At 38.6% G+C, this 27,928-nt stretch overlaps 1 protein-coding gene across 1 annotated transcript; it reads left to right on the plus strand.

Annotated features, from left to right (window-relative positions):
• The first annotated feature begins 501 nt into the window (after nt 1-501).
• Nucleotides 502-27,790, plus strand: hip1rb (huntingtin interacting protein 1 related b). The gene is made up of 32 exons (XM_032578672.1): nt 502-628; nt 11,318-11,381; nt 12,467-12,609; nt 12,806-12,862; nt 12,951-13,031; nt 13,165-13,241; nt 13,374-13,435; nt 15,192-15,332; nt 15,409-15,466; nt 16,047-16,122; nt 16,257-16,418; nt 16,506-16,558; nt 16,638-16,710; nt 18,194-18,377; nt 18,463-18,551; nt 18,645-18,761; nt 19,526-19,627; nt 19,811-20,005; nt 21,372-21,519; nt 21,656-21,742; nt 21,835-21,942; nt 22,096-22,232; nt 23,291-23,401; nt 23,501-23,559; nt 23,681-23,711; nt 23,845-23,907; nt 24,032-24,132; nt 24,236-24,341; nt 25,882-26,005; nt 26,086-26,147; nt 26,384-26,623; nt 26,705-27,790. The coding sequence occupies exons 1-32, from the start codon at nt 548-550 to the stop codon at nt 26,711-26,713; spliced, it is 3,201 nt and encodes a 1,066-aa protein (XP_032434563.1). The 5' UTR covers nt 502-547; the 3' UTR covers nt 26,714-27,790.
• The last annotated feature ends 138 nt before the right edge of the window (nt 27,791-27,928 follow it).

Genomic DNA, 27,928 nt, shown 5'->3' on the forward strand with positions numbered 1-27,928 from the left:
TTCCTGGTTTGTGTCATCACTTGTAGATTTTTTTTTTTTTCCTTTCGTTTCTTTTTAACCGGATGAAACCTCAGGATTAGAGAAATAATCGCGCAATGATAATAATAATAATAATCCCGGTGCACATTTTGATTAATCTGAATGGCGCCCATAAATACAGGTGAGAGGGCAGAACAAACGAAAAAACATAGATGGATAAAAAAAAGAAGCTGATCTGAAAACAACCTGCCTGTAGGTGGATGTGCTCGCTAGAGGACACGATGATGATGATGATGATGATGATGATGGTGATTCCCTCCGCCCCTCCCCCCACCTTTTGTGGGTGGATCCTTCCACGTAATGCTAAACTCGCCCTCGCGTTTGCTTTTCCTGCTTCCTTCAGCCGCGGCGCATCAGCAGTAAAGGGATCCGCAGCTCGGAGATGTCCCTGACACTCTCGGCGGACAGGAGAGGAAACCCCCGCGCTTTGAGCTCCCCAGGACGGTTCGGAAAGCAGCGGAGGGACGGCCCTTCTTCTCGGTGAAAGCGTCTTTGTGCAGGCTGAAGGATGAACATTCATACGCGGGTGAAGAGCAGGAGGACCGAGCATCACCTCGGAGCCGAGAGGGACCACTTTGACAAGCAGCAGGTAAATAAAAAAAATCACACGGAGAATGCAGGGCTTTTATCAGGCCGTGGAGTGGAAACCTGCGGAAACCTTTTCTTTTTTTTTTTTTTAAAAGGCCTTCTGCGTGACTTACCGCATAGGCCACATTTACAGCCAACAATTTAAGTCAGAAAATAAAGCTTTAATTAGAAAACCAGGTGTACCGAAGGCCTTTCAGCTTCTCCACGCACATTTAAACCTGGAACACAAAAATTCAACCTTTTATCGTTTAATCTGAATCACTTGCAACAATTTAGAGATGTCGTCATTCACTTTCCAGCACTGGATTTAGCCCAAATGTATTTTGTTTCAGTAGGAAAAAAACTCTACAAAGTGAGTTCAGTGCAGTGGCGCCACCAAGGGGGGGCGAAGGGAGGCATTTTCCACATCAATACATTTGCTCATTACCATATTACTCATTACCTTTACCATATTATGTTACCAGTATGGGTTTACAAAAGTAGAGTTCACGTTTTAGAAAGGTGCAATATTTATTTATCCTTTTGTCATTTTTTTTCTGTTCTTCATAGTATACTATTTTTAACTTTTAAATGTTTGTTTTTGATACCTCTTCCTTTTTTAAAATCAAACTTGGTAATTTCCTCAAGAACCTGCTGTAAGAAATCATTTACTTGCAATTTGGTGGAAGTTTTTTTTTATTTTTTTTTATTAATTATTTTTTTTTTTACCAATTTCTTTTTGGAATGTTTATAAAAGCAAAAAAGCTTAAGAACTAGATATCTAGATTTATATTTTAGTTGGTTGGTTAGTGCTAAAAAGTAGTGTTGTGGATTCTTAAACTGTAGTTTATTTTAAAAAAAATACTAAAATAAAGTTTACGATGCACTTTTTTTTTTTAGATATGAACATACAGTATTATATTTATTAATGTAGTAATGTATCACTGTCAATATTTAGATGTCTAATTAGTCAGAAGCATCTAATAAGTTGCTGAATTTTAAAGCATAAATTTTATGCTTATAATGAAACTCCTGAAATATCATAGATTTCTGGATTTTGTTTTTGTTATACAAGCCCAATGTCATCAGTGGTCCCATCAGGCCACCTCTCTGGAGATGGTCCAGACTCTGAGATGTCTGATGATAATTTAATCTTAATTTAGATCTTAACAAAGACTGAAAGTAATTTTAAACACATTTTGCTGAACCTACTATTAAAATACACAATGAAGTATTATTCTTTTAAAAACAGATAAATTTAATTAAATTACTAAATAGATAATCACAGGGGACTGCACACACATTTATGTACTTGTATTAAGAGTATGCTTGTTTCAGTGCTTGCTTAATGGAACCAATAATATAAATATGGGAATTAGCTGCGACATCTTTAGCTGTAGGTTTCTTGTTCCAAAAATAACATGTGTGAAATAAATATTTTCTATACACAATGAGGATGTAATATGGAGAAGTTCACTATGTGAGCTAATATCATAGATATTTTAACAGGATATATTCACAATGCAGTTTTATTCACATTGGTTTGTTGACACAGATTAAGTCAAAACATTTCATATAAATCCACAAAACTAGCATGTTCAAGATTTGTTAATCTGTGTTGGATATTTGTTTTTTGGACAATATTTGTGATTTAACTTCAACTTTGTCTTCAAATCAGAGACTGAAAGTCAGTCTCAGTTCTGAGGAGTCACGCCATTCATTCTTCTCTGAATCTAGTCCTTCCAGTTTGACCACCTTTCTTCCATTACAAACATTTCGTCCTCTCCGTCTCTCTGTCTGTCTGTCTCTCTCTGTCTCGTTTTTTAAACCCTTGTTCTTCAATTAATAAATTAAGTCTACATGAACGGATTATTGTGATATTCCTATTAAAGCAGGTGTATTTTGCTTGAACTCCATCTTGAATGGTTACATTACTTAACCAGTAAATCATACTGGAAGCTACACTACATCTTACTGCCCAGTGTGAGAGAAACGTGAGATTCAGATGAGGATCAGTAACCAAACAAGCGGCTCTCTGGGTGTTCAGATTCTCCAGTATTTTGGAATCTGAAACGGACTTTGCTTTGATAGGCGTTCGCCACTGTCTGTGTTTTATTTGCCTGTGAAGTTCATCCAAAGGGGTGGAGCCGTGGTGTTTCAACTGTTAGACGTCTGGACTCTGGAAATGAATATAAACTCATTAAACATGCATCGCACTTTTACTGCTAAAGGTTTTGGGCAAAACGAAACTGAGAGTCAAAAGTCCTGCAGCTGGTATTTTTGACTGTTGTAAATGCCGGTCTGTTGTGTAATCAAAGATGTAGATTGTGAAAGTGATTCAAACCTGTTGCACAGATGGATGAGGAGAAATTATCTGCCTCTTTCTGCCCATCACCTTTACCTGATGAAGCCATTTTAGCTACATCAGGTAAAATGTAGCTACACCATGTAAAAGAGTCACATCTAGTTCTGATGTGGTTGTAACTCTTGCTACTCAGCTGACTAAATTTAAACACTTATTTGATTATTTGTTGTCAATAATTTTAGTGATTTTTGCAGAAAATTGGTGTGCACATCCAGTTTGCAACAGAGTCCAGGAAAAGGCTCACCTTTTATCCCATTGATTTAGTTATTATGAAGACGCAACACTTTATGAGAAAAGAGCTTCACTTCTTTAAATCATGTTTTAACCCAAGAAAACTCTTGGAGTCCCTCATAGGTTTGCCTTTTGAGATTTCTTTGCATTGGATCTGTTTGTACCTCTGAAGCTTCTCCTCTTTTCCACATTTCATCACAAACAACAACAAATTTCAATACATCAAAACACAAAAATCATTAAAAGGTTCCACTTGTGTCTTGTAAATCCTGCTGCCGTTGTACAGTGTCAGAAGACTCCTTGACAACATTCATGAACAAACAGGTTCATGAAGGCTGAAAGCCACATAAGGGACACAGTAGACGTGTGAACCCTTTGACCTACCTGTAATCACTTTGAACACACCAGTCCCTCAGTGAAACATGGTAGTGGCTGCATCATGCTGTGAGAAACAGGGAAGAGTTGATCGGGAGATGGTTGGAGCTCTAAACTTTAGACAGAAGTGGATTTTTCTTTCCAGCAGGATAACAATCCTTGATATACAGTCAGAGCTGCAATTGATAATCTGTGACAGCACTGCAAAAATGCTTTAAGTTGACAGCCTTTTTATTTGCAAAAGGTTTATGGAGGTTTGAATATTTTTTTATAAGCTGCTGTATGTTTCAGGTCCAGTGTCTACATGCAGGTAGTCAATTAACTCGACTGATCAAATGTGTTGGAGAAGGATGCATCTAGAAGTCGCTTAGTAATAGCTTTTGAGGACAACTACTGGACTTCACCGCTTTAGTTCATACTTGAAACATATCAGAACCTCAGGTTCAATTCAAAAACACTTTACTAATCCCAGAGGGGAATTAAATGTTACGTCATATTATACAGTTTTTCTTAAGGAGTTGTTGTAGATGCTGTGGGAAGGAAGGATCTCCTGTAGTGGTCTGTGTTACACTGGCACTGAAGAAGCCTCTGACCGTCTGATCCCAGTCTGATGAAGAGGATTGCTCAGGGTTGTTTGTAATTTTCTTGATTTGATAAGGTATCCTGCTTTGCACAGTAATCTCCAGAGAAATCTCCAGAACAGAACCAGCCTTCTTTATCAGGATGTTTGGTCTTTTGAACTTCTCTGTGCAAACATGGCAGGATGTTTTTGCTTTGTGCTTCCTGCGTATCAATGGATCACACAACAACCCTTTTTTACACTAAATGTTTAAAACAGGACCGATTTGCTCTTATTGCAAATGGTGGTCCAGCTTGTGAGACACAGAGGTGGAACAGATGAAACTCGCAGCACCGTGCAAGGTCGTCAAAATGAAACTAATGAGAGTCATTAGCTTCTGTGGTAATCTGTTGATTTAATTACTCATCTAAGTTGACACCTAGAGGAATAACAGAGTAGATTTGAGTGTAAAGAAGAGAAGGAAACATGATGCTTGAATAATTGTTTCCATTTGACTTGGAGAAGATGATTTAGAGATAATGGCAGAAAAGTTTAGTTTAGCTGTTAGTAAAATGGAAATTATTACTAGACCTATTCCAGTAGAGAAGAGATGACATTTGTTCTAAGACGTGTCCACCATTTTCTTTAAATCTAAACATTGAATTGGTAATTATTGAACTTGATTGTTGAAATTATCCATTTAACTTGAGTTTAAACAGCTGTTGTATAAAACATAAACATACATACTGGGGGCGTGCCGTGGTGGCGTAGCGGTTAGCGCGACTCATATTTGGAGGTCTTGAGTCCTCGACGCGGCCGTCGCGGGTTCGACTCCCGGACCCGACGACATTTGCCGCATGTCTTCCCCCCTCTCCTTCCCCGTTTCCTGTCAGCCTACTATCATATAAGGGACACTAGAGCCCACAAAAAGACCCCCTGGAGGGGTTTAAAAAAAACAAAAAAAAAAACAAACAGCTGTAACATGTTGCATAAGGTATGTTGTGTGTGTAAATATGTTGTTTGAAATGTCTTCAGTTGCAGAAAGAGGAGAAATGAATTGCTTTGAGCTAATACTAAAGTTTAATTGTCACTTCATTTGGATATATTTCCTGGGCAACAGGAAAATGAAGCACTTATATAATACCCTGACTTGATTACCTATCAGATTACTCACCTTTGAAGCAAGCAAATGTTTAAAACCCCCAGACTGTTCTGATTTTACCCTGTAGCTCATATGTAAGTTAAAATGAAGTCACAGAAACTCCTACCCACTCATTACTCTCGCTCCTGTCGTATCTCCTTTTGATTTTGACCTCAGTACCAAGGTGAGCTGTCTCTCACAAAGTCCTGCTTGTGTTTGTGTATCTGTACTGTAGTGTTTGCCTTCCCTCACTGCTGTTGCCTGAGCAAGCACCCATGTGGGAAAGCAGGAGGAGGGGGATGGGAGTCCTGAAGGGTAAACTTAGCCACTGAGTGGGAGCCAACGCTGAATGAAATGCACAATGGTTAATGGGAGGGATAGATTGTTCTAAGACGTCTCGTCAGCATTCGTCATCCTCCTGTTTTAGCTTTCTATCGATGTAAGGAATCTGCAGCATAGGTTTTTCTGTGTGTGCATAAAACTAAAACCAAACACCCACAGGAAGCGCTGTCTTAGTCAAATAGTTTTACCATTGCTACTAAATTCGTCTTCAATTACAACACACTATTGACACAACTGGTCTTTTTATTTTCACTCACAATAGAGCAACATTCATATCCTAAATACAGTGTGATCTTACTTTTGTCCCTGCAATCTGTTATTGAATTTATTATATTAGTTTCACATGGTCGTCATCGTTAGCTAATTTACTAAAGCAATACAGTGGTCTGGAAGCTGCCCAGCCTGGGGTTGGGGACAGTTTTTCTGTGGCTCAGTGTTGAGCTTCAGAAAGAAAATTGACTTTGTTGTCCCTAAAATGCATTATAAGCACCAGGTTACACTGACAATAACACTCTTCTGTGTTGGAGTTGTTATTGATGGAAGAAAGTCCAAATTTAGCTGGTTTTGGTCTCAGTGAATTGTTTGAAAATAAAGTCAGAAAACGCACAAAGATGTAGGGAAGTGTTTTCTATGGCTTGAAACGTCTCTGTGGTTCATTCAGACTGTAATAGAGCGAGAGAGAGCAAGACTTTCAGCAGATGGGAGTGCAAGAAAGTAGCTTTGTATTGTCCAATCAAATTTTCAAACTCTGTTAAGTTAAATGCTAGATTTGGAAATGTAGGCAGCCTTTTGAAAATATAAGTTCAGGTAAGACTGTAAAGACTGTGCAGTTTAAAATCTCACTTCCTTAATCATTTTGTCTTTTGTTTTGAAATATTAGTGAAACCTTGTTTTTCTGGTGATTGTTCATTCACAGGAGAAGACTATGCATCTATCCCTAATGTAAATAATTAATACTTCCATTGTACTTGCTTCTATTATCGCAATAATTTAAGAGAAATGATAATCAGTTGATGAACTGAAATTAATCACTTCATCCATTGGATCCTGTCACCCCTAGTTTAATGCAATATGCTTAATTTATTCAGATATAAAAGGAAACTCTATCCAGATAAGATATCATACTGTCTGTGTAGAGTATCAGAGTTATGATTTATGGAAAACCCCAGCATAAATGTCTAAATACAGTTAGCATGAACAAATGTAAGGTTACAACGTCCCTGAGTTGTATTTATTGCATACTTATTGCCATCAGAAGTTCAACGAGGGCTTATCAGAAATGACCTGTAATGGTCATTTAGCCTGAACACTGCCCGGTGTTCAGGCAGTTTCCACTACAATGTAGAGTAAAACCTCATGAGGAGAACAAGACTCGCTTTGTTGGGCTTTGTTCGGGCTCATTGTCTGTTGATGGAGAAGTTGAACCACTTCAGTCAGAGAAGGTAGACATATCTCAACTCTGAAAGAGAGAGAGACAAAACTATTAAAAGTTAATGAAGAAAATTGGCTTTCTAGGTTGACAGGAAATACCTTCAGGGACATATAATTTTTCAGTACCGCTCCTTTATTGACTAGCCTCCCATTTGTTGATGCACCACCCAGTTAAAAGGTTGCTCTCGCTAACCCGAGCTAATAGCTGTTGAAGTCTGCGACCTTGTCAGGCAGATCCTCTGCAGCTGACTGTTGAATTAAGCAGATAAAGTCCTGCAGTAAGTGCCCTCACCTCGGGGAATTATGTTCGCAGAGAAGCAGTGGAGGTGTAGCGCTGATGCTTTGACTGCATCTCTCAGTGTTTCACATCACAACTTATGGAGACGCTGCTGAAAAGCAGAGATGACCCGGTAAGCAGAGACGCCTTGCATTAAAGAAGCTTACGGTATTTGAGTGCAGAAGCGTGTGTGTGCATGTTTGTGTTCCTGCACTAATGCTAGCTGGGATTGGACCTTATGGCGGGCCTGGGATTTATCCAGGCTGTCCCTCTCTGTCACGTCTCGTCTCTGCTGGTTAAAGAGGGATTTACCATCGCTTCAACCAGATGCAGCATTAAGTGTGTGAGCATTACACAGTCTACAGTACCAGCATCTGCAGCTCCTGATCTCTTAAAGCATCCAAATTTGACTTGATCGGTTCTGATTGGTGGATCAAATACTGAAAGCTCTGATTTAATTTTTTTGCTATTAATTAATTACATACTAAGACATCCCATCATTTCTGGTCTTATTCTGACTTATTCAATAAAAAGTAAAGGTTGTAGATGTATGCTTTGATTTATAAATATTAATATCGATTTATTTTCAGTTGATTTCTTAACTACTAGCTTAAAAAACTTTACTTATCTACTTTTTCACTTTTATATGTTAGATATCAGAAGGTCTGACCTCAAAGAAAAGCAGAAATTGTCTATCGGCTGGAAAAATGTAATCAATGGATCTGTAATTTTGATAATTAATTAGAAACCATGTCTTATGTCACAACCTGGCTCATGAGGACATGACAAAAAGGAACAGCAATATTAAGGCAAATTTATGTGTTTTTGTTAGATTAACATACATTTTAAACAAGTAAAAGACTAAACGAAATCAAAGTATAGCAGGATCCAAAACAAGACAAAAGAAAATGAGGACAATAACCAACACAATGCCTTATTAATTCAGATAAAGCAAAACCAGAAAAACATAACCAAAACAACAAAAATACCAAGACTGCTTGCTTTGGGGGAAGAATGAGCAGCCACTGGTGTGAGGAGCAGCCATGTTTAAATAGACTGGGAACACTGGCCCAGGTGATCCCAGTCAACAGGTGACTCCAGGCCACACCCACTTCACCTGAGGAACAAAACGACAATTCGTCAGAGGACAACTGGAGTCGCAGTTATTAAATCCTGAGTTTGTTAATAAAACTAGAATAGAAGGGAAAGCCTTTATTGTCTCTCAAATGGAAAAATTCAGGTGTAACAGCAGCAACAGATATAAAGGTTCACAAAAGAAACAAGATTAATAATATCCCATACAAGACTATAACAGAAAATACTGTGCAGTTATTAGAAATAAGCATATTGGACTCGAGTTGAGTCACTTTTCTAAAAATGTATATAATTTGCATGTGCACTGAAGAATAAAAAACAGATTTGAGAAAATGTCGGCCCTCTCAGAAATCATTGTTTCTGGCAACATTTTGTCCTAATTATTACAGAACTAATGTTGAGTTCAAACCAGTAAAGAAATACTAATGTTCCCCTAATTGTACAGTATACTCAGTCACTTTTCAGCTTTTCACTCACACTTGATGTCCTTTTCCCTCTGTCCGTTCTCACTTTTCTTTGTCGAAAGTAGTCTAAGAGCTTCCCTGCAGCCTTGCTGCTCAGCAGCCATCTGTTGAGGTTTCTGTGCCAGGCTCTGTGTGCCAGATCGCATCCCCCTATCCAACCCAATCTTCTACCCCGGCTGTCGGCCTTCCTCCCCCAACAGACCCCTCATTGTCACACAAACTTCCACGCTTGCACCCTTCGCTTGCCCAGTGTAAATGAAGGGGCACGCAGTTCATTTGAGTCAGAAAGAGGCCGGGGGGCTGGGATGGAGTCTTTTATAAACAGATGCGTCTTGTTTTGCCCAAAGTGTACCTCCTCTCTTATCTCTTGTCTGACCGTTAATGGTTGTGTTTACATGGGTTTGACTCCCAGGTCTCTAATGCATTAAAAAGGCTTTTATAGACATGTTGAATTACAGCTACTACCACTGATATGAGGTTTAGCAAAGATAAGGATTTCCAATATGTAAGCGCTAGACCAATAGAGGAGAAACGCAGTCAGATCATTGTTATTAAATGTTTGACATCCTATTATAACTCATAAAATGTCCCAACAAAATTTTCTGTCAACAGAAAATTAGCCTTATTTTCTCAAGGAATATCTGACTCTGCCTTTGCAGAGTCTTTCATGACTTCCTGACCCCGCTGACTGTTTTTATTACGAGCAGCTTGATGTTAGGCTAACATTAGCATATTTCTTCTCCATATTGATGACTTAATTTCTAATTTCAACATGTTATAAGTTTCAGATAACTGTTTAGACAAAAATTAAAGGAGTTTTTAAAGCGATTTTTGACTAGAGTTTCATCTGCTCTCTTCTCTGCTGAATGTGACAGTCAACGACTTTTCTATAAACTAGAAAAGTCATTGACTTTTCACAATGTGAAAATTGTATATTCACATCAAACAAAAGTATCTGTCATTTAGTCAGGAAATACAGGTCTGGAGATGATGCTTGAGGTCAGGATATTCCTGGGAATTACTGCTAATCTCTGATATAAAGATGACATAAAACATAGGTTAAATATCAACTAAAGCAGGACTGTAAAGAATTAGCTTTGAGACAGCCAACTATCATCATGATGGAGGTGGTTATTTATGATTTAAACATCTTGTATGACACTTAAAGAGAACATTTTGGACCCCAGTGTTTCTTTTTCTTTTTGTCCAGGATGGTTGTTCTGCCTTTTTTTTACTATCCAGTCTGTTTCACAAATTTTTAGATAAGACGGTTCAGAACACCAGAGCAGTTTTTAATACATTTATTAAAAACAGTAACTTAATTTATTGAGCTTTATTCCAAAACTATTCTATTTAAATACTTTCTAGTATTTAGGTTTATCTGCTGCAGCACATTTTGTCTATATTGTCTTTTCCCAATTGCATTATTTTCAGTAATATGATGTCTTAAAGTGACAGCACACCATGACACAGCATTTGAGAACAATTATGTGTTTTAGACTTCTGAAACAAGTTGCGTAAAAGTACACAGCATATTTTCCATAGAGCTGAGTATTTTTTGTTGCCAAGTATTTATTCTAATTAACAAAACTGTAATTAAATCATTTCAAGAGTTTTACTAACGAAGATGCATTTTTAAATGATTGTTTGGGGACATTGGATCATCAAACTTATTGGTAATATGATAGAATAAAGAGCTTGAGTTCTTCCCAAGCTCTGATTGAAACGTTCTTGGCTTAAACAAGAGGAACAAAGTACAACCAGTTTCTGAACCTCGGGTTGTATTTAAATCCAGAAGACACACAGATCCCGCTGATGTGTTCCTGTTCCTGCCTTCCTGCTCGTGTCTCAGCAGTTCTAGTTTTACCTGCTGGTCAGGTTGCAGAGCCGCCCGTCTTCTGTCTTTTGGTGACAGCGAGTCACTCAAGTTTATTAATAGCATTGTAGTTACAGAAGCCACCCGTTGATTCAGGGTTTGTCTCTTTTATTAGGAGTTTCCTTTGAATATTTAACACAACAGCTGTTGAGTTTCACACAGGCGGTCTGAATATGCTGCCTCTGGCTGTGGTCAGCGTAAGATTAATGTCAGCATAAGATTAGCTGATTAAAATCAGAAAGAATAATATTTGACTTCTTCCTTGAGTTATTTTTAGATATTTGTCTGAACAGGGTGTTTTTTTTACTTGTCAGAACTTGTTTGTTTGGTTTTATGAAAAGCATTTTATATTAATTAGACACAATAAGGCTAAATGCGTAGTGCTTGTCAGTGTGTACTAAGTGGCATTAGGTTTTTTTAAACGCCCTTAAAAACTCACCAAAAAAACAAAAGTGCAGCCGATGCAAAATAAAGTACGTGTAACATATTATGTGGCATGTTTGTGAAGAATAAAGATGTTCAAGATTTAATCTAATTTAACTCCTCTCCTTTCAGCTCAGCAGTATCAGCAAAGCCATCAACAACACAGAGACGCCTGTGAAGGAGAAACATGCACGACGTATCCTTAAAACGGTTTCATTTTTATCAAGGTTGCATGATAACAAAACATAGTTAGCTTCAGAAAAACCTGTCTTTTGGCTTTGGTCATGTTTAATCTTTGCCTTTTGTCTTGAAATTGATTTTTCGTTCTGATGTCTCTTAGCAGCACCAGCAGTAATGCTCATGTTTCGCACCCGTTCAGTACAGTCAATGAAATCTCAAAGTTTGCAATTTGCTATGTTATTAGTTTCTTTTAGACCATGACTCTTAAACTTTGAAAGTCTCTTAAATTTTTGCAGCACCCATTTTAACCCTTTTCAGAGTAATGCTGCCTTCAATTAGAACTGGGATCTAAATGTAAAACCACATCCAAGTGGATGATGCTGTCAATTAGAAGTTATAAATCCAGTAGGATCCAACACTCTTCATGTTTAAGTGCTGCATTTTATGCATCTGGATGTGATTGGAGCACCTGAACTGGAATGAGAGAGTGAATACTTGTGGTAGTACATACAGTCTTTGCCAAAGGCGTTGTATATTTAGAATATTTTTCATTATACCACAGCACAGAGTAATAGGATGACATCGTTTTGTCTGCATCATCCAACTCTAGCTTGAAGTGTGAATAAGCTCACTGTAGTCATCTGTGAAGAAATATTGGACAATGAATGTTGTCCAGTATTTATACAACAGCAGTGTTTTCTCTTCTGAGCCTCACAAGTCATTTATTTTTTTGGCGACACCAGCACAGTCATCACCAATGAAACACATTTTAACGAAGCAGCAGATTTCAGTTTTGTTAAACGGTGTGCAGATTGAAAAACTATTTGTTTTTAGTAAACAGGATTAACCAAGTCTTGTCCTTGAGCTACTATTCTTCTGTAACACACATGAACTCCCTCATCAGCACAGCATTCATCTTTGAAGGAGCCATTCATTCGATTCAGATGTTTTGGAAAAGGGATGCATCTAAGATCAATGGGGTTGATAAATATAACGCAAATATGCCCCCCCCAAAAATTTAATTTTATATTAAATGTGTTATTTTTGAGAATTGTAATGCAGTAGTGTGGTAGTTTGTATTTTCCTTAACAGCGTGAATAGGAATCATCTTGGGGACTCACAGGGAGAAGGGAGCCTACACCTTCTGGTCCTACTCTCAGGGCTTCCCTCTGGGCACCAGCTCCATCCTGTGCTGGAAGTTCTGCCATGTGCTGCACAAAATCCTGCGAGATGGCCACCACAATGTAAGGCGACCCGCACCGCTTTACCTGATTGGAAACTATTTGTAGTAAAGCCAAAGCCATTGATTATTCTAATCTTTCTTCTTTGATGGATTTAATTCTTTTAAATGCAAAGCTTTGTGAAAAATAAAATCGGAGCAGTCCTCTGTCTCGGTGAATGTGACTGGCATTAGTTAAGTTGTGTATTTTACCTCCACAGGTTCTTCAGGACTGCATGCGGCATCATGGTTCTCTAGCTGAATATGGGAAACTATGGGTGAGTCCTAGTATCTTTTTTTAACTCTCTAAGTTTTTAAAGTTTTTTTTCTTGTTCTATAATCGTTTCCCACTCGTTTTGTTTCCAGAGCCACCTCCATGACAAATATGGACAGCTAGTGGCTTTGTATATTAAGCTCCTCTGCACAAAGATGGAGTTTCATGTGAAGGTACATGCATCATTGTCACGCTTGCATAAGGCAGAAACTTTATTATTCTGCTCCACTTACTCAGAATAACTCATAAAAAGCACAAGTTGTATTGGTTGTAGAGTGCTAAACCTCAAACTTTGCATCTTTGCAGCATACGGAAATCCCTCCAAACCTGGAGGTGAAGGATGAAGTGCTGGAGCGCACTGCGGGGACGGACATTAATAATGTGTGAGTTTCAAAAAAAAAGGTTAACCTCTGATGAAAGTAAGCCCTTTCATATATCTTGCAGAGTCAGAGCTCCATTGTACCATCGTGGGGCCTCCATCCTGAGTGACAAAGATATCGCCTTCTGTCCTGCAGGTTCCAGCTCACTGTGGAGGTGTTCGATTACATGGACGCTGAGCTGAAGCTGGCCGAGACAGGTGATCGCTAAAACTCCTCCTACCTTTTTTTTCCTGAACTGCTTTCTCAGGCAGGAGAAACCTGAGCTGCAGCCGAGGACTGCTGCCTGCAGACATGATCTATTTATGCACAAATAATGGCCTCTATCAAGAAAGGTTACAGTAAGAAGCTGATGGACTGGATCTCTTCACATGGACTGGGAACAACTCCATGCAAAACGTGACTGAGTCTACTCAGTTTAGCTTGAATTCCTCTTTACTTGTTTGTTGTTTCACCACTGAGGAAGTGCCTGCACTCAGAGCTCATTAAAGTGATTTCCTCCTGTTTAGCAGTAATGACATGTTCTTCCCAGGCTTGCAGGGCGGAGGCCCAGAATCACAACACCAGGAACAAATTCAGCAACTCTGCTTGGGATATCGTGTGGATTAAAAAGTGTTTCCAAGCTTCATAAAGTTTTCATGTCGGCTGTATGAGCAAATAACGCGTGTTTTCTGGAGCTAGGATTAAAATGTATTGTTCCTCAGTGGGAACTTTAGGTGTAACAGTGACAGAAGATTGAGATATGTAGGTTCACACAGTGATAGAAGTATTACTAATATATTAAAAAAACAAAATTAAGAATAATGTTCTGTAGAGTAAGGTCAAAATGACACCATAAAATACTGAATAGTTTTGAAAATAATGTATTTCAATCCAAAGGAATGTGCAACTGAGTGGGATCATTTCTTAAAAATGTGTGTGTATAATTTTTTTTGTGTGCTGTTAAAAGCAACTCAAGCAGCCACCATCAAGGTTATGCATATGGAGGCCTAAAAGTGCCAGTTTAATAAATAAATGATTAAATGGCTTCTTTTAAATATGTCATTAGCTCATTTTCAATGTGACGGTGATAAATAAATAAAAATCTATAATATTTATTTTACGTATAAATGCAAATGCAACATTTACAACAGTTGTGTTAATTATTACATAATTAATATTAATTGCCAGCTTCACCCTTCAGAGTTGGTTGCTATGGCAGCCGTTACTGCTCTGGTTGTTGTTGTTGGTCTGAAGAGGAGTTGCTCTGCGACTTAACAAGTTTGATGCTGGCATTGTGTATGAACAGCCAGAGTGACGGCTTAAATTATTTAATGGTGCAATCCGACACAGGAGCCATGAAATTATTACATAAATACTAGATTACTAGAATATCATGTTTAAATATAAAAACTTAAATCGTTAAAGATTTACATTTAGTTATGTTTTTAATAATTAGTGTTACAGTTAAATTATTCATATTGATTAATTTATTACATAAATATTTATTGCATTTTTGGCACTTTTGTTCCTCTGTATGTAAATTATGCTCTCAGAGAATTAATCAAATCCTGCATTGAAAATTAAAACTGGAATATCAAAGGTTAATATTTAACCACTAAAGTGTCATACATTTTAACTAAATCATTACATGTGAAATTTTGTAATTATGTATATTTAGTAATTATAATTTAGTAATAATTATCAGGTACAAATCAAAAATTGTGAGCACATTGATTTATAATGTGCTACCATTATTTTGCTTTTCAATTATTTAAGTTCTTAATCATTCATAGTGTTTATAACTTCAGTTGAATACAATTTAAATCTTTTGACATTGTTACCTTCTTGGTACTCTATTTTAATTTAGCTCACTTTTCAAACAATGCTTCAGATTCTGACCTAAAGTAGTGAAACAGAAATGGGTACATGTTTGGGAAAGTACTGATCCTTAAATGTCTTTGTTTTCTCCTGCAGTGTTGCGCCAGCTGAACTCTTCCATCGCCGTCAGCAGCCTCACGTCGGGTCAGTGTCGCCTGGCTCCGCTCATCCAGGTCGTCCAGGACTGCAGCCAGCTCTACCACTTCAACGTCAAGCTGCTTTTCAAGCTGCATGCCTGTAAGAACGCCGACTGCTCTGGAAAAATACACGCAGTTGATCTGTATGTGCGCCTAAACCTGCATCATGATTCCAGGTCTGCCTGCTGACACCCTACAAGGACACCGTGACCGTTTCCGTGAGCAATTCAACAGGTCATTGAACACATCAGAGTTTGTTTTTTTTGTTATTCAATGACCATCTGTAGCTCCACCCAGTTAAAACCGTACTATAAATCATTAGACACACTGAACTCTACTGTCGGTAAATAAAACTTTCGTCTTTTTATTGTGATTTTGTGTGCGTAATTGTGAAGTTGAGGGAGAATGAAACATGGTTTTAAAAATTTGCTCGCATACAAAAATACTTGGAAAGTTTGGTGTGCATTTGTATTCAGCCCCCTGTAGTCTGATGCTCCCAAATAAAATCCAATGTCTAGTTTTAGAATGTTTGTAAAACTCCAGTAAAATCCATTGTGAGGCTGTAATGTGGCTAAATCTATATGAAAATGAAAGAATAGTTTTGCAATGGACCATATCCCACACATTGTGTTTGTATCAGACTAGATGGGTTTTCTATGGCATTACTCTTTGCCAGATTGTACAGATTTGTTCATATTTGACTTTGTGATATGGTTTACCCCATTCAATAATAGAAAGCCAACTAGAAATTAAATTGCTGATGGATAATACTGTGTGTAATGTATTTGTGCATTGTTTGTTTTTGTTTGCACAGCCTAAAGACCTTCTTTAACAGAGCCAGAGAGATGGTGTATTTCAAGAGGCTGATCCAGATTCCCCGGCTGCCTGATGTAAGAGAGGAAAAATGACTGCACTTCTGCTGAGTCACAGCCACATTTTGGGTGTTACAGACTTCACTGCAAGTCACATGCTGGTTCTGTGCTGCCCATGCTGTCGTCATTTAAATTAATGTGTTTTCTTCCAGTCTCCACCCAACTTCCTGCATGCAGCAGCGCTGGCCAAACACGTGAAGCCGGTGGTTGTCATCCCTGAGGACGATGATCAGCAAGACGACGATGACGATGACCCGGAGCCACTCATCGAGGTCAGCAATACCCCGACCCCCAGCCTGCAGTCTCAGCCTCAGGTGTGTTTCATTAGTCACAGGTGTGCAGATGTATGCAGTGTGCTACCTGCTGTTTAAACGCTTTGGTGTTTGTGTTTTATTCAACAGGTGGACATTTTTGATCAGGCATTTGGACCTCCAAATGGAGGCTTTGATGAGAGGTGAGCTTTTAATTTTTGAACTGATTATTATGATTTTAATACCAACAGATTGTGACTGGTGGTGGTTTCTGTCTGGCAGGGATCTCCAGATCGAAAGCCTGAAGTCAGAACTTGAGCTTCTAAGAGCAGAGCTGGAGAAAGTCAAAACGGAGGTGAGGATTCTTAAATACCATAATGCTTCAATGTAAGAATACATTTTTTCTCTGTGTGTGACTGCAAAAAGGCACAATTATCTATGTGCAAAGGAATCCGGATCATGTGATTTCTTGGATGCAAATGCCAAATGCCACTCCTGACGTGAAGAATGTGGCGAGCAGACTCTGAATGTCAGCTGACCGAAGTCACCTTGTGATGAATTGTTGATGTGTAAAGATTGATTCCGTTTATATTAGAATACCTTGCAAAAGTATTCACACCCCTTGAGCATCTCCACAGTTTGTTGCTTTGCAACCACAAACTGAAATTAGCTGTTTTTTGGGGGAGGAGGGTATATGAAAGGCAAAATAGGCTACATAAAGCAGTAAAAAATAAGAAAAAGGAAAGAAAATGAAACATGAATTGTTTTTTTTTTACAAATAAACATGTTAAGGTTTAGCATGTAATATGTAGGCCTCAGAGGGTTTTTTAAGAGAACATTTGAGAAGAAAGAACATCATAAAGAGCATAGAACTTACATTGTAACCAGGTTGCTATGTATTGCAAATTGTTTTGCCCAGTTCCCTCTTGAAAATGAGATCTAGATCTCAACGTGGTTTACCTGGTTAAATAAAGGAATATATATACAATGTTGTGGAGAAGTTTAAAGGAGAGTTGTGTATAAAACAATATCCTGATCTTTAAGCATCTTAGAAAACACTGTTCAAACCATCATCTGAAAATGGAAAGAGAATGCTGCAACTGTACCAAGGCACGATCAACCATGTTGATGGATTGGACAGACATTAAGGGTAATAACAAAGAAAATCATGTTGAACACGCAGCAAACATGTGTTTGCTATTTTTTTGGCCTATGGTACATACAAAATGCTAGGCGTGATGGAAACTACACTGCACGTCTTCATGAACACCCCACCCCTCTGTGAATTATGGTGGTCCCTGCATCATGCTTTGGGAATGTTTTTTCCAGCAGGGACAGGGAAACTGATCAAGAGTTGATGGGGAAATTGGATAAAGCTAAATATAAGACAACCTGGGATGAAAAACTGTTGAAGGCTGCAAAAGAGTCCAGACTTAAGTGGAGATTCACCTTCAAGCAGGTCAACAAACCTAAACATCCAGCCAGAGCTAAATTGGAAGACTTTGATCAAAGTGTATTCATGTGACATGATGGTCCAGTCAAAGTCCAGACCAAATCCAGATGTAGTGATCCTTGAACACTGATGTTCAGGCTTTAATCTGACTGACCTCAAGCTGTTTTGCAAAGAACAGGGAACATTTTCTGTCTTTAGATTTGTAAAACTGGTAGAGTTTTACAGATACAAAAGACTTGTATCTTTAAAAAAAATGTTAGTTTGTGTTGGTCTGTCACTTAAATCTGACAAAATGCTGCAGGGAGGTGTTAAAACTTTTGCAAGCCTTTGGAGTTTGACCTAAAACTGCTTTTCTCGACTCGTTTTCTACTTTTTGGTCCTGAAGGCTCAACGCTACGTCACGCAACTCAAGTCCCAAATCAACAGCTTGGAGGCAGAGCTGGAGGAGCAGCGCATGCACAAACAGCGGGCGCTGGTGGAAAACGAGCAGCTTCGCATGGAGCTGGAGGCAACCCGGCGCCGGAACGCAGAGCACGAGAGTTTACAGGGCACCTTCCTGGAGGCCGAGAGTAAGATGTGTTAATGAAGCACTTGTTTGGGATCTCCTGCAAGCATGAGCAAGATAATTCAACCTGGTCATCTCTGTCTGTGAAGGAAGGGCGCAGTCGACCGAGCAGCGATACAATAAACTGAAAGAGAAACACACAGAGCTGGTGGCCAGCCATGCTGAACTGCTCCGCAAGGTACAGACTAGAGACTTAGAGATGTTTGCTTTCAGCTAGACTGTCACCACCCGGCCTTGTGTTGTAACGCTGAGTGTGCTAATGTGCAAACAGAGCGCAGACACTGTGAAGATGCTGTCGGCCACCCAGCAGACTCAGGAGGAAGTGGAGAGGACTAAGCAGCAGCTGAGCTTCGAGGTGGAACGAGTCAAACAGGAGGCAGATATGAAGGTTGGTGCTTGTTCTTTAACTTGGATCACAAGAAATGTGTGTGTGATTACATTAAGCCCCACACATCTTTCTTTTTTCCTAACTGGTTGTGCATGTGATATTTATTGTATTTTGTGGGATAGATTGTTTGTTTTTTGGAGTACAGTGGTGTCCCAAAATAGCATTTGAGTGGTCTAAATAGCCTGAATTGGTTATTCTTACTTTTTTTTTTTTTTTACAATGAATTTCCAAAAAAATATACTCTGATTAGAGTCAAATATAGCAGTTTCTTGTTATTTTATTATAAATGGATAAAGATTTTATGTGGATATTTAAACAAATAAAAAACAAGCAACTGTAAACATGTATAAATAATTTCAGCAAGTAAAAACACTAGAAATTTCCAGTTTTGTAGCTGGGGCTTACCTGTGCCAAACCTCTGTAAATTTGCTTTAGTTTATCTCAGCTGCATCAGTCTTTGTCCACACATGGAGCTATGGTTTTCAAAAGTTTGTAGCCTTAATTGTGATATTTCTAAAAGGTTCCTATATTGCATAAGGCCAAAAAATTCTGGTGAGGGACAGAAAATCCTGATTTCATTTTCCCTGTTGTAGCTGCTGTGACACTTATACTTCTGATGGAGCCTACTGTTAGCTTTACTTTGATACCAAGATTATTAAAATAGAGTTTGTAATTGCTGATTAAAAACTAAATTAGTTTTAACGATGTTATTTTAAACATGCTTCGGAAAACCCAGTGGTGCTCATGAGGTGGTGTCTCTGCAGATGGAGGAGCAGAAATTTGACCTGGAGCGACTGAAGAGAGAGCTGGAAGAGAAAATGGCAGAGGTGACACGGGTGAAGGCGACTCTGCAGAGCAGCGAGATGGTGAGAGAGCGTCTGCAGTTACTTCACTGATGTCCTGCTAAGTCAGCTCCATTCAGAGTTATCACCAGTTCTGCTGGCGAGGCGCAAGACTTTTCCGCATGGATTTTTTTCCTTTTTCGCTCACGGCCATCTGCCTCTTTTGGCTTTCCTCGTCACCCTGTCTTTTCTTTTTTTCCTCGCAAGACATCGTTGGAAATGAACAGCAGCATGACGGCTCTGCAGGCGGAGAAGGAGCGCCTGATGCGATCTGTGAGGGAGAAGGAGGCAGAGCTGTCATCTCTGCGGCAGGAGGCGCAGCTGCAGCAGTCGTCGCTCCAGCAGGAGCGGGAGAGGAGCAGCAGGGAGCTGGGAGAGCTGCAGGGCAAGCTGAGGGAGAAGGTCAGTCAGGACGCAGGAACCCCAGTGCGCTACATTTTAGAATAAACAGATAATAAAAAGCACACATGATCATCGTAAATGTGAAATAGACCATTAATGACCTGTCACGGAATGTGAATGGGAGCTAGAAATATGCTCTTGATGTCAAAACTGTTGTCCTGTTACCTAAACTGTGTGTGTAAGGTTACTTTTTCTAATATTCTCAAATCGGTGACAACTTAATATTTTGCTTTTAAACAAGTGATAAATGTCTTCAAGTCCAGTTTATAAGCACCTTATGAAAAGAAGACAATCAATAGCTGAAGTTTAGCCAGGGTTTATATAGACACCAGTGGATATTGACTGAAAAAGAAAAACTGAATTCAAATTAATATCAAGCATCATTGAATAAAATATTGCTGAATTTACAGTTTTTTGTTTACGTCGGGGGTTTTGTGTCTCTCCGTTATCATGACAGTAAAACACGCCGCTCTTCAGACAAAACGTTAAACAGCAGCCATTAAAACCTGCTGTGTTGCCGACTTCATCACTCTGGATAGATTTTAACTTCAAACAGCACAGCCCATTGATGCGAGTGGAAACTATTCATTTTTTAATTATTATTGAAATGTTAAAATAAAAAATGTTAGGAACAAGACAGCGTTCATCTTTTAATAATCATGGTTTTTACTTTCTTTTAAATTTCATCGTAAGTAAGATCACAATTATTCAGAAGTTTTTACCTAAAAGCGGTAAGGCCAATATGTATTTATAGCTCTGTCAGACTTTGATTAAAATGATTTTCTTTTGACTAAGAAGGTTGTTTGTGATCAGAATGGAGCCAGATATCAATCAAAAGACAAAAAACCATAGGAGTGTCATGTAGATTTTTTTTGTTTACCTTTTTAAAGAATAGCTTCTTAAAAAATTATCTGTACACTGCTCAAAAATCGACATAAAAATATTCATTGGCAACAATAAAATCAAGCCCTTCTAAGAACTGCTGACCAGCTTTATGCACATTTATCTAGTGATGAACTCGAAGCCTGCTCATCACCCTGATCTGGCTGGTGTGATATTTTCAAAACAATGTTATCAAAAGCATCAGCTTCTTATGTCTGCTGATCTATTCAGAAGCTTTGCTCAGCTGAGATCCAGAAGGAGGCCCAAGATGAGTGATTGCAACACTGCAGATTAGTCATTGTATTATGGTAAACTGCTACAGTGACTGATCACACCTACAAATAGATTTATAGTCTCATGTTTTAAACTCTTTAAAAAGACTGATGCGTTGCTGATGGGTTGGATAACTTGTACTGATGCATGCATACTGTACGCGTTAATCATTGTTCTTACATTTGTGCTTTTCTTGTGTGCTTATTTGTAGACCAGTGTGGAGGAACAGATGAAGAAGAAGCTTTCGGAGGAGCAGTTCGCTCTGCTCCAAGGCACCATCGCAGAAGCTGAGAACATCATCCAAGATGCAGTGTCCAAGCTGGATGATCCTCTGCACATACGCTGCACCAGCTCTCCAGGTCCGACTGCTGCAAAACCCACATACCTAACATTAAGAGCAGCTAAATCTGTCATTATTAGTACAAACCTGATATTAACATACAGCACTGCATGTATAAAGACTTTTGATTCAGTTTTTGTTTCTCCTACACACAGATTACCTCATAAATCGAGCAGAGGCTACGTTGAGCTCCATCGACAAAATGAAAAAAGGACATGGAGATTATCTGCGCAACATGGAGGGTGAGTTCCTTCTCCTCATGATGCAGTGCGGTCGGCTCCAAAGGTTATCTGATGTAACCATCTGCTCCCCTACTTTATGTTCTTGTAACCAGACTCTGGCGGGCTGCTGAGGTCTCTGACCCAGTTCTCCCACTTGGCTGCAGACACGATTGTTAACGGCAGCGCTACGGCACACATGGCACCCACTGACCAAGCAGATCGTAAGAAACATTGAACTACTGGATACACGTCACACTTCCTTCTTACATGAATATGTCTGCAGAAGCATTCATTTTAAAGTGAGTTTATTCTTGGAGAACAAGCCTTGCAGAAATATTGCTGACGGTGCGTCTTTGCACTCTGATGTCCTGCAGGTCTGACAGAGAACTGCAGAGGCTGTGCCACTCAGAGTCTACAGTACCTAAAGGAGCTGAAATCCAAGAACACCCTGCAGAGGGCCGATCCAGCTTCTGTTCGACTGATTGTGCAGAAGATCCTGCACCTGGGTCAGGTGAGGGGAAACAGTAGGATTTCTGCAGAGATGTTGTGCATCACACTTTTTGTCCTTGCTGTTTTGCAAAACATTTTCAAGATGAAGGTGCTTAGAATAATACAGTTGTAGATTGTTTTGCTAATTATGACCAATGGAGCTGATTTACTGAAAATAAAAAATGTCCTGCTATCATGTGCAACTTTTCATTGGCTCAAACATTTCTCTTTTAAAGTTATAAACATAAACTTCCATGTGTTTTTATTGGGATTTTATGTGATAGTGGACAAAAATTATTTTCTTACAAATAAAAATCTGAAAGGTGTGGCATGTATATATATTCAAATAAATCTGGTAACCAATGGCCTTGAGAAATCACCATAGCTGGTAATTGGACTCCACCTGTCTGCATTTTCAGTATTGTTACAGCAGTTCTGTGGTCTTAGGATGGGTTAAAACAGCTTCAGCAATATAACTGTGTTCATAATGAAGGATGAGAACATGTTGATGATCTCCCTGTTGGGTAGATTTTACGTTTTTGGGATGCTCTTGTGCAGATGGAACTGTTTTAGTAGCTTTCTCTTTAGTTCTGCAAATCGTTTTTTTAGCACTTTAGATAAGTGGTGGTGTCTGATGCTTAGTCTGGCTGAAGTCTAAATTAACCTTAAGTGTTCAGTTTCAATTGTTTTTGGCACAAATTGAATGCAAATTGCTGTGATCAAACGGTTATTTGGGCCAAATGCTGTTATGTTTTTTGTTAGAGTGAAAAGTTGTGATTTAAAATTTTGACTTTTACTGTTGAAAATACATTGTGATTAAACGATTTCCCTACTGCACAGTCTTGTAAAGAAACAGTTCAGGGGGCAAACGGTATCCTTCAGTTATATTTTCATCAGTAGCCAACAGACCTGTTTGGCACCGTCTCCCACAGAAACTGAATGAGCTCTGAGAGATGCAGCTTGAGATTAATGCTTCTGCGTTGCTTTTTTTCCATTTGTTTTTGTTGTAACATGCTTTTAGTTTTTTCTTTTTCCACCTAAATCCAGACTGAAATAGTTTTGACTGCATTTTCTATGCAGGAGCTACGGCCGAAAGGAATGGACATCCGTCAGGACGAGCTGGGCGATCTGGTGGATAAGGAAATGGCAGCAACATCAGCAGCTATTGAGGAGGCTGTACGCAGGATTGATGTAAGCAATGACGTACTGTAGTGCGCACTGATCAAAAGATTTATTTTAAATTGTGTCTTGACTTTAGATAATAATTGTGCTGTGTGAATTTCAATTTAGGAAATGATGAATCAGGCACGAAAAGACACATCAGGGGTAAAACTGGAGGTCAATGAAAGGTTTGTTCTTTTTTTTTCCATATATCTAAATTCATCTGTACCACTCAGACGTTGGTTTCTAATAGTTATTTTTAATCTTGTGTACATTTTTGTTAAATCCCACTTTGACGTCTTTTTCCAGAATCCTCAACAACTGCACTGATCTGATGAAGGTGAGGACTTTTTTCTTTTAAACAATGTTCAAAGTTGTCATAGTCCAACAAGCTTAGTGTATGTTCTTGTTCATGATTCATGTGAACATATGTTGAGTGTTTCTTACTCAGTTTCACACCTATCCTCCTCCAGGCTATCCGCATGCTGGTCATAGCGTCCACAGACTTGCAGAAGGAGATTGTTGAGGGTGGGAGGGTGAGTCATTGTTTTCTAAATTTCCTACTCAAAATAGACAGCTTATTCATCGCTGATTAAGATTCAAGTTATGGTGTTTTATTCAGAAATCTCTTCTAAATGTATTGATGCGTTTCTCTGTAAGGGTGGAGCAAGCATAAGGGAATTCTATGCCAGAAACTCTCGCTGGACCGAGGGACTCATCTCTGCTGCCAAGGCTGTGGGATGGGGAGCCACGGAGTTGGTGTGAGTTCCTGTTTACCGTCTTGTCTTGCTGCTTATTTTAAATTGTGTGAGCAAAAAAAGTGGCTGAAGGGGTGATGTAATTTTCATGTATTTCTAATTGTAGAGATTCTGCTGACAAGGTGGTGCTGCACACTGGTAAATATGAGGAGCTGATAGTCTGCTCGCATGAGATCGCTGCGAGTACAGCACAGCTGGTCGCTGCCTCAAAGGTAATCATTTAATGTCTTAAAAGTATCATGTTTTAAAGTGGCAGGAGGTTACTACTCCACAATAACATCGCCATATAAAGCCAATGTAATCTTCATAACTTTTAAAAATCTATAAATGGGTCAGAAGGTTTGGGTAATATGTCACATTAGTCTTCTATCTTGTCCATTAAAGGGCAATTTTTTACAACTTTTCCTTCTCAGTTATGTCCAGACTTGTAGCTCACAAATTATAGTTTTATTCCCATGGCATGGGTAAATATTTAAAAGAGGAGGAAAGAAACAGGAGAGCAAAAGGCAGCTGAGAACGTAGCTGAAAGTTTCTATTGGTGTTACGTTTGCTGAACTCGGCTGTCGGAGCATTAATAAGTTGCAGCCTAAGAAAAATGTTGTAATGCAAATGTCTTCACTTTTATGAACTCAAATTTAAGCTGGAGGTCTATAGGATGATTTATTCAATGAGGAGGAGAAAGTCAGGAGAAATGTTGTTGGAGAGCAGTATCAGGCAGACCTATCAGATCTTTAGGGTGAGTCTTGTCTTTCTGTAATTCACAACAGCGGTGAGCAACAAATTGTGACCAGAACTGTGATTCAAAACACTTAAGATATCCAGGAATGACAACATTCAGATTGAGCTTATAATTTCTGCTCGAGTTTTGACTAGCATTGTTAAGTTTATGGCGTGAATATTACTCCAAATCCTCTGAACAACCGTGTTGCAAAAATGCTTCATATTAGAGGACAATGTGGCTGTTCAGGTCAAACATTTCTCCAGGAAGTTTCACTCATGACTGTTTGTAGCAACCAAATGTTATTTCATGGACATTGTCAAACTGTTTAAGTTCATTTACAGTTAATTTTCTCCACCAATTTGCTCAGACAGAAAAAAATATGTGGCTACAGCTAAGTGTCATAACAGTGACAATTTAAATAGATGTATTTAATGGTAAATAAATGGTCATTTATTTTTTACTTACATACTTAATTTATAGTAATTTGATTCGAAATTTGCTAAATGTTAGTACGGCAAAAAAAAACTTTTGGTTTTAAAAACAATTTAGCTTCAATCTGATATGACTTCTACAACATCTGTAATAAAAAACTATTAAACTTTTTAAAAAATAGAAATCTGATTGTTGACTTTCGACAGATCACAGTTCTAAGTGGAAAATCTAATCCGCCTGCCAGCTGGCTCATTGTGCAGGACTTGTGCTGAAAAGGAAAACTCATGTTTATTCTTAGCTGAAGGCTGTGTCAGAAGACAATCTGATCAAATGTCCTGATAAAAATTATTTGGGTAATGAACTCATATCTAAGAAGTAGTGAGAGAGAAGTAAGGTCTACACACTGTTTTAATGTAAGATTGGATTTTCTGCTTTCAATCCAACAAGCTGCCTTTCTACGATAGAGTTCATGGAAAAAAAATAACCTTACAACATGGTCGGTTTCCAGATAATCAAACATGATTTTTGTTAAAATCAGAAAACCCAAAAGACTTCTCTACACCTGCTCTGTTCACGCTGATCCCCTTGTTTTCTTTCAGGTCAAGGCCGACCGCAGCAGTAAGAGGCTGGGCGTTCTCCAGCAGGCCTCTCGTCATGTCAATGAGATGGCTGCTAAAGTCGTGGCCTCAACAAAGACGGGACAGGAAAACCTGGAAGACAAAGGTGGGTGCACATTTATTTGTGTAGAAGACCAGCAAACATATTGGTTGATTTCTAACCCTTACTATGCTTCAATCGAACAGATCCCATGGACTTCTCTGGGATGTCTCTTATCAAGTTGAAAAAAGAAGAAATGGAGTCACAGGTAAGCAGTGTTGCTCATCATGACATACTGCTCCACAAACTGTATTGAAGGTGATTGAATATATGATTGAAAACTCTGACTGAATACTTCAGTGCCAAATTTCAGCCATGAACCAACACAATAATTTGTTGATAAAATTAGACATGAAAAGCTGAGATACAGATTTAATTTTCAGAGAAAAACTGAATGTGTCGAACTTTAGTTATGAACCAACAGCGTGTGTCTCGATTCTTTAGGTGAAAGTGCTGGAACTGGAAACTCAGCTGGAGAACGAGCGTTTACGTCTGGGTGAGCTCAGGAAGAAACACTACGACTTAGCCGGAGTTCCTATGGAGCAGGTTTCTGAGCGAAACGGTGACACGCCGTCACCTGTCCAGCAGCCCCGTCCTCTCAACATGTCCCCCAAACTCAGCAAGCCTCCCCTGGGGAGGAAACCCACGCTCTCTCAAAAACCCAACATACCATCAAAACCAGGGGTAATAAAAACTAAAGTCTGTCAAAATAAGAAAATAGAACATGATTTGAAATTAAACGTTTCCTCTTTTTTCATGTTGCAGTTCAAGTAAATGCAGAGGACGGCAATGCTTCACTGCAGGATAACCGGATTTAGAGAAGAAATATTTGGCCTTTTTTGTGAATATTCAGCTCTTTTTAGTTGCATACTGACAAGCCAGTGTCAACCTTCTTCTCAACTTTTTCCTTTTTATTTTTATTTTACCTTTCATTCCTTGTTTGCCAAAATGGCCCTCCAGCCTATTTTCTTGTTTTTTACTCTTTAATGCCTATAGGGATTGCCCTGTTTTTCCTTTATATTTTCCATGTTTGATATTAAGAACACTTTATTTTGGGCTTTTTTTTTTTACAAAACATTTCTGTATTACTAACAATTTAAAAATTAAAACTACTGCTCCCTTTTTTGTGGAATGTAAACTTTTATCTAGAACACAAATTGGCCACATATCCTGTAGATGAACAGTCAAATGTAATCATGTTTATGGCAGCCTTATTGCACACTTTTAGATCACATCTTTCTCTGTCTTTTTTGCTATACTCTGTTCTGTATTATTTATGTTGTGATAGTGGTGAAAGGAGACTGGGGAATGACTTGGTGTGTGTTCATGTCGCTGCAGAAGTATGATATACCTCTAGCTTTGCCTTTATGTGCAAATTTGAAGTTTGTTTCCCTCCTGAACTGAACAAGATTGTATCAGAGGCCTTGAATAACACTTCATAGATGCATTAAATGTTGCCTGTAAAGATTTGCAGTCTGTACAAGAGACTGCTACTTACACTACATTTATCTCACGAATGTCCCTTTACAAGAGGAGAACAGAGATACTATGTTAAAGCATAGATAGACCTAAAGCTTGCACACTATGTATCAGCTATAGATGTCCTTAATTATCAAACGCTTCTTGTAGGCTGAATATAGAAATTTAGGGTTAGGTGATGAGCAACTTTAAGGCGTCTCTGAGTGTTTCCTGCAGGGTCTTAAAATGCATCCTCTATGTTCTGCCCTCTCCTCTTTAAGAATGTCTTTTTACTCAGATCTATTAATATATATTTTAGTAAAGATACTGGTGTTTTTTTTCCTTGTAAGAAGTGTAAATGTCACTCAGATAAACAATAAATGTTTGATTTAATTTGGTCTTGTGTTGCTTCATTAAAAAGTCTTATGTTCATAAGTCTAAAGTTATGGCCTTAATGTCTTATATCCAAGTTGGCCTTAGTTATGTTAATCACAGCTCTTATATTTTGTTGTGGTGGGATTCTGATCTCAT

The sequence above is a fragment of the Xiphophorus hellerii genome, chromosome 12 (assembly GCF_003331165.1).
Source record: "Xiphophorus hellerii strain 12219 chromosome 12, Xiphophorus_hellerii-4.1, whole genome shotgun sequence".
In the NCBI taxonomy this organism is placed as follows: Eukaryota; Metazoa; Chordata; class Actinopteri; order Cyprinodontiformes; family Poeciliidae; genus Xiphophorus; species Xiphophorus hellerii.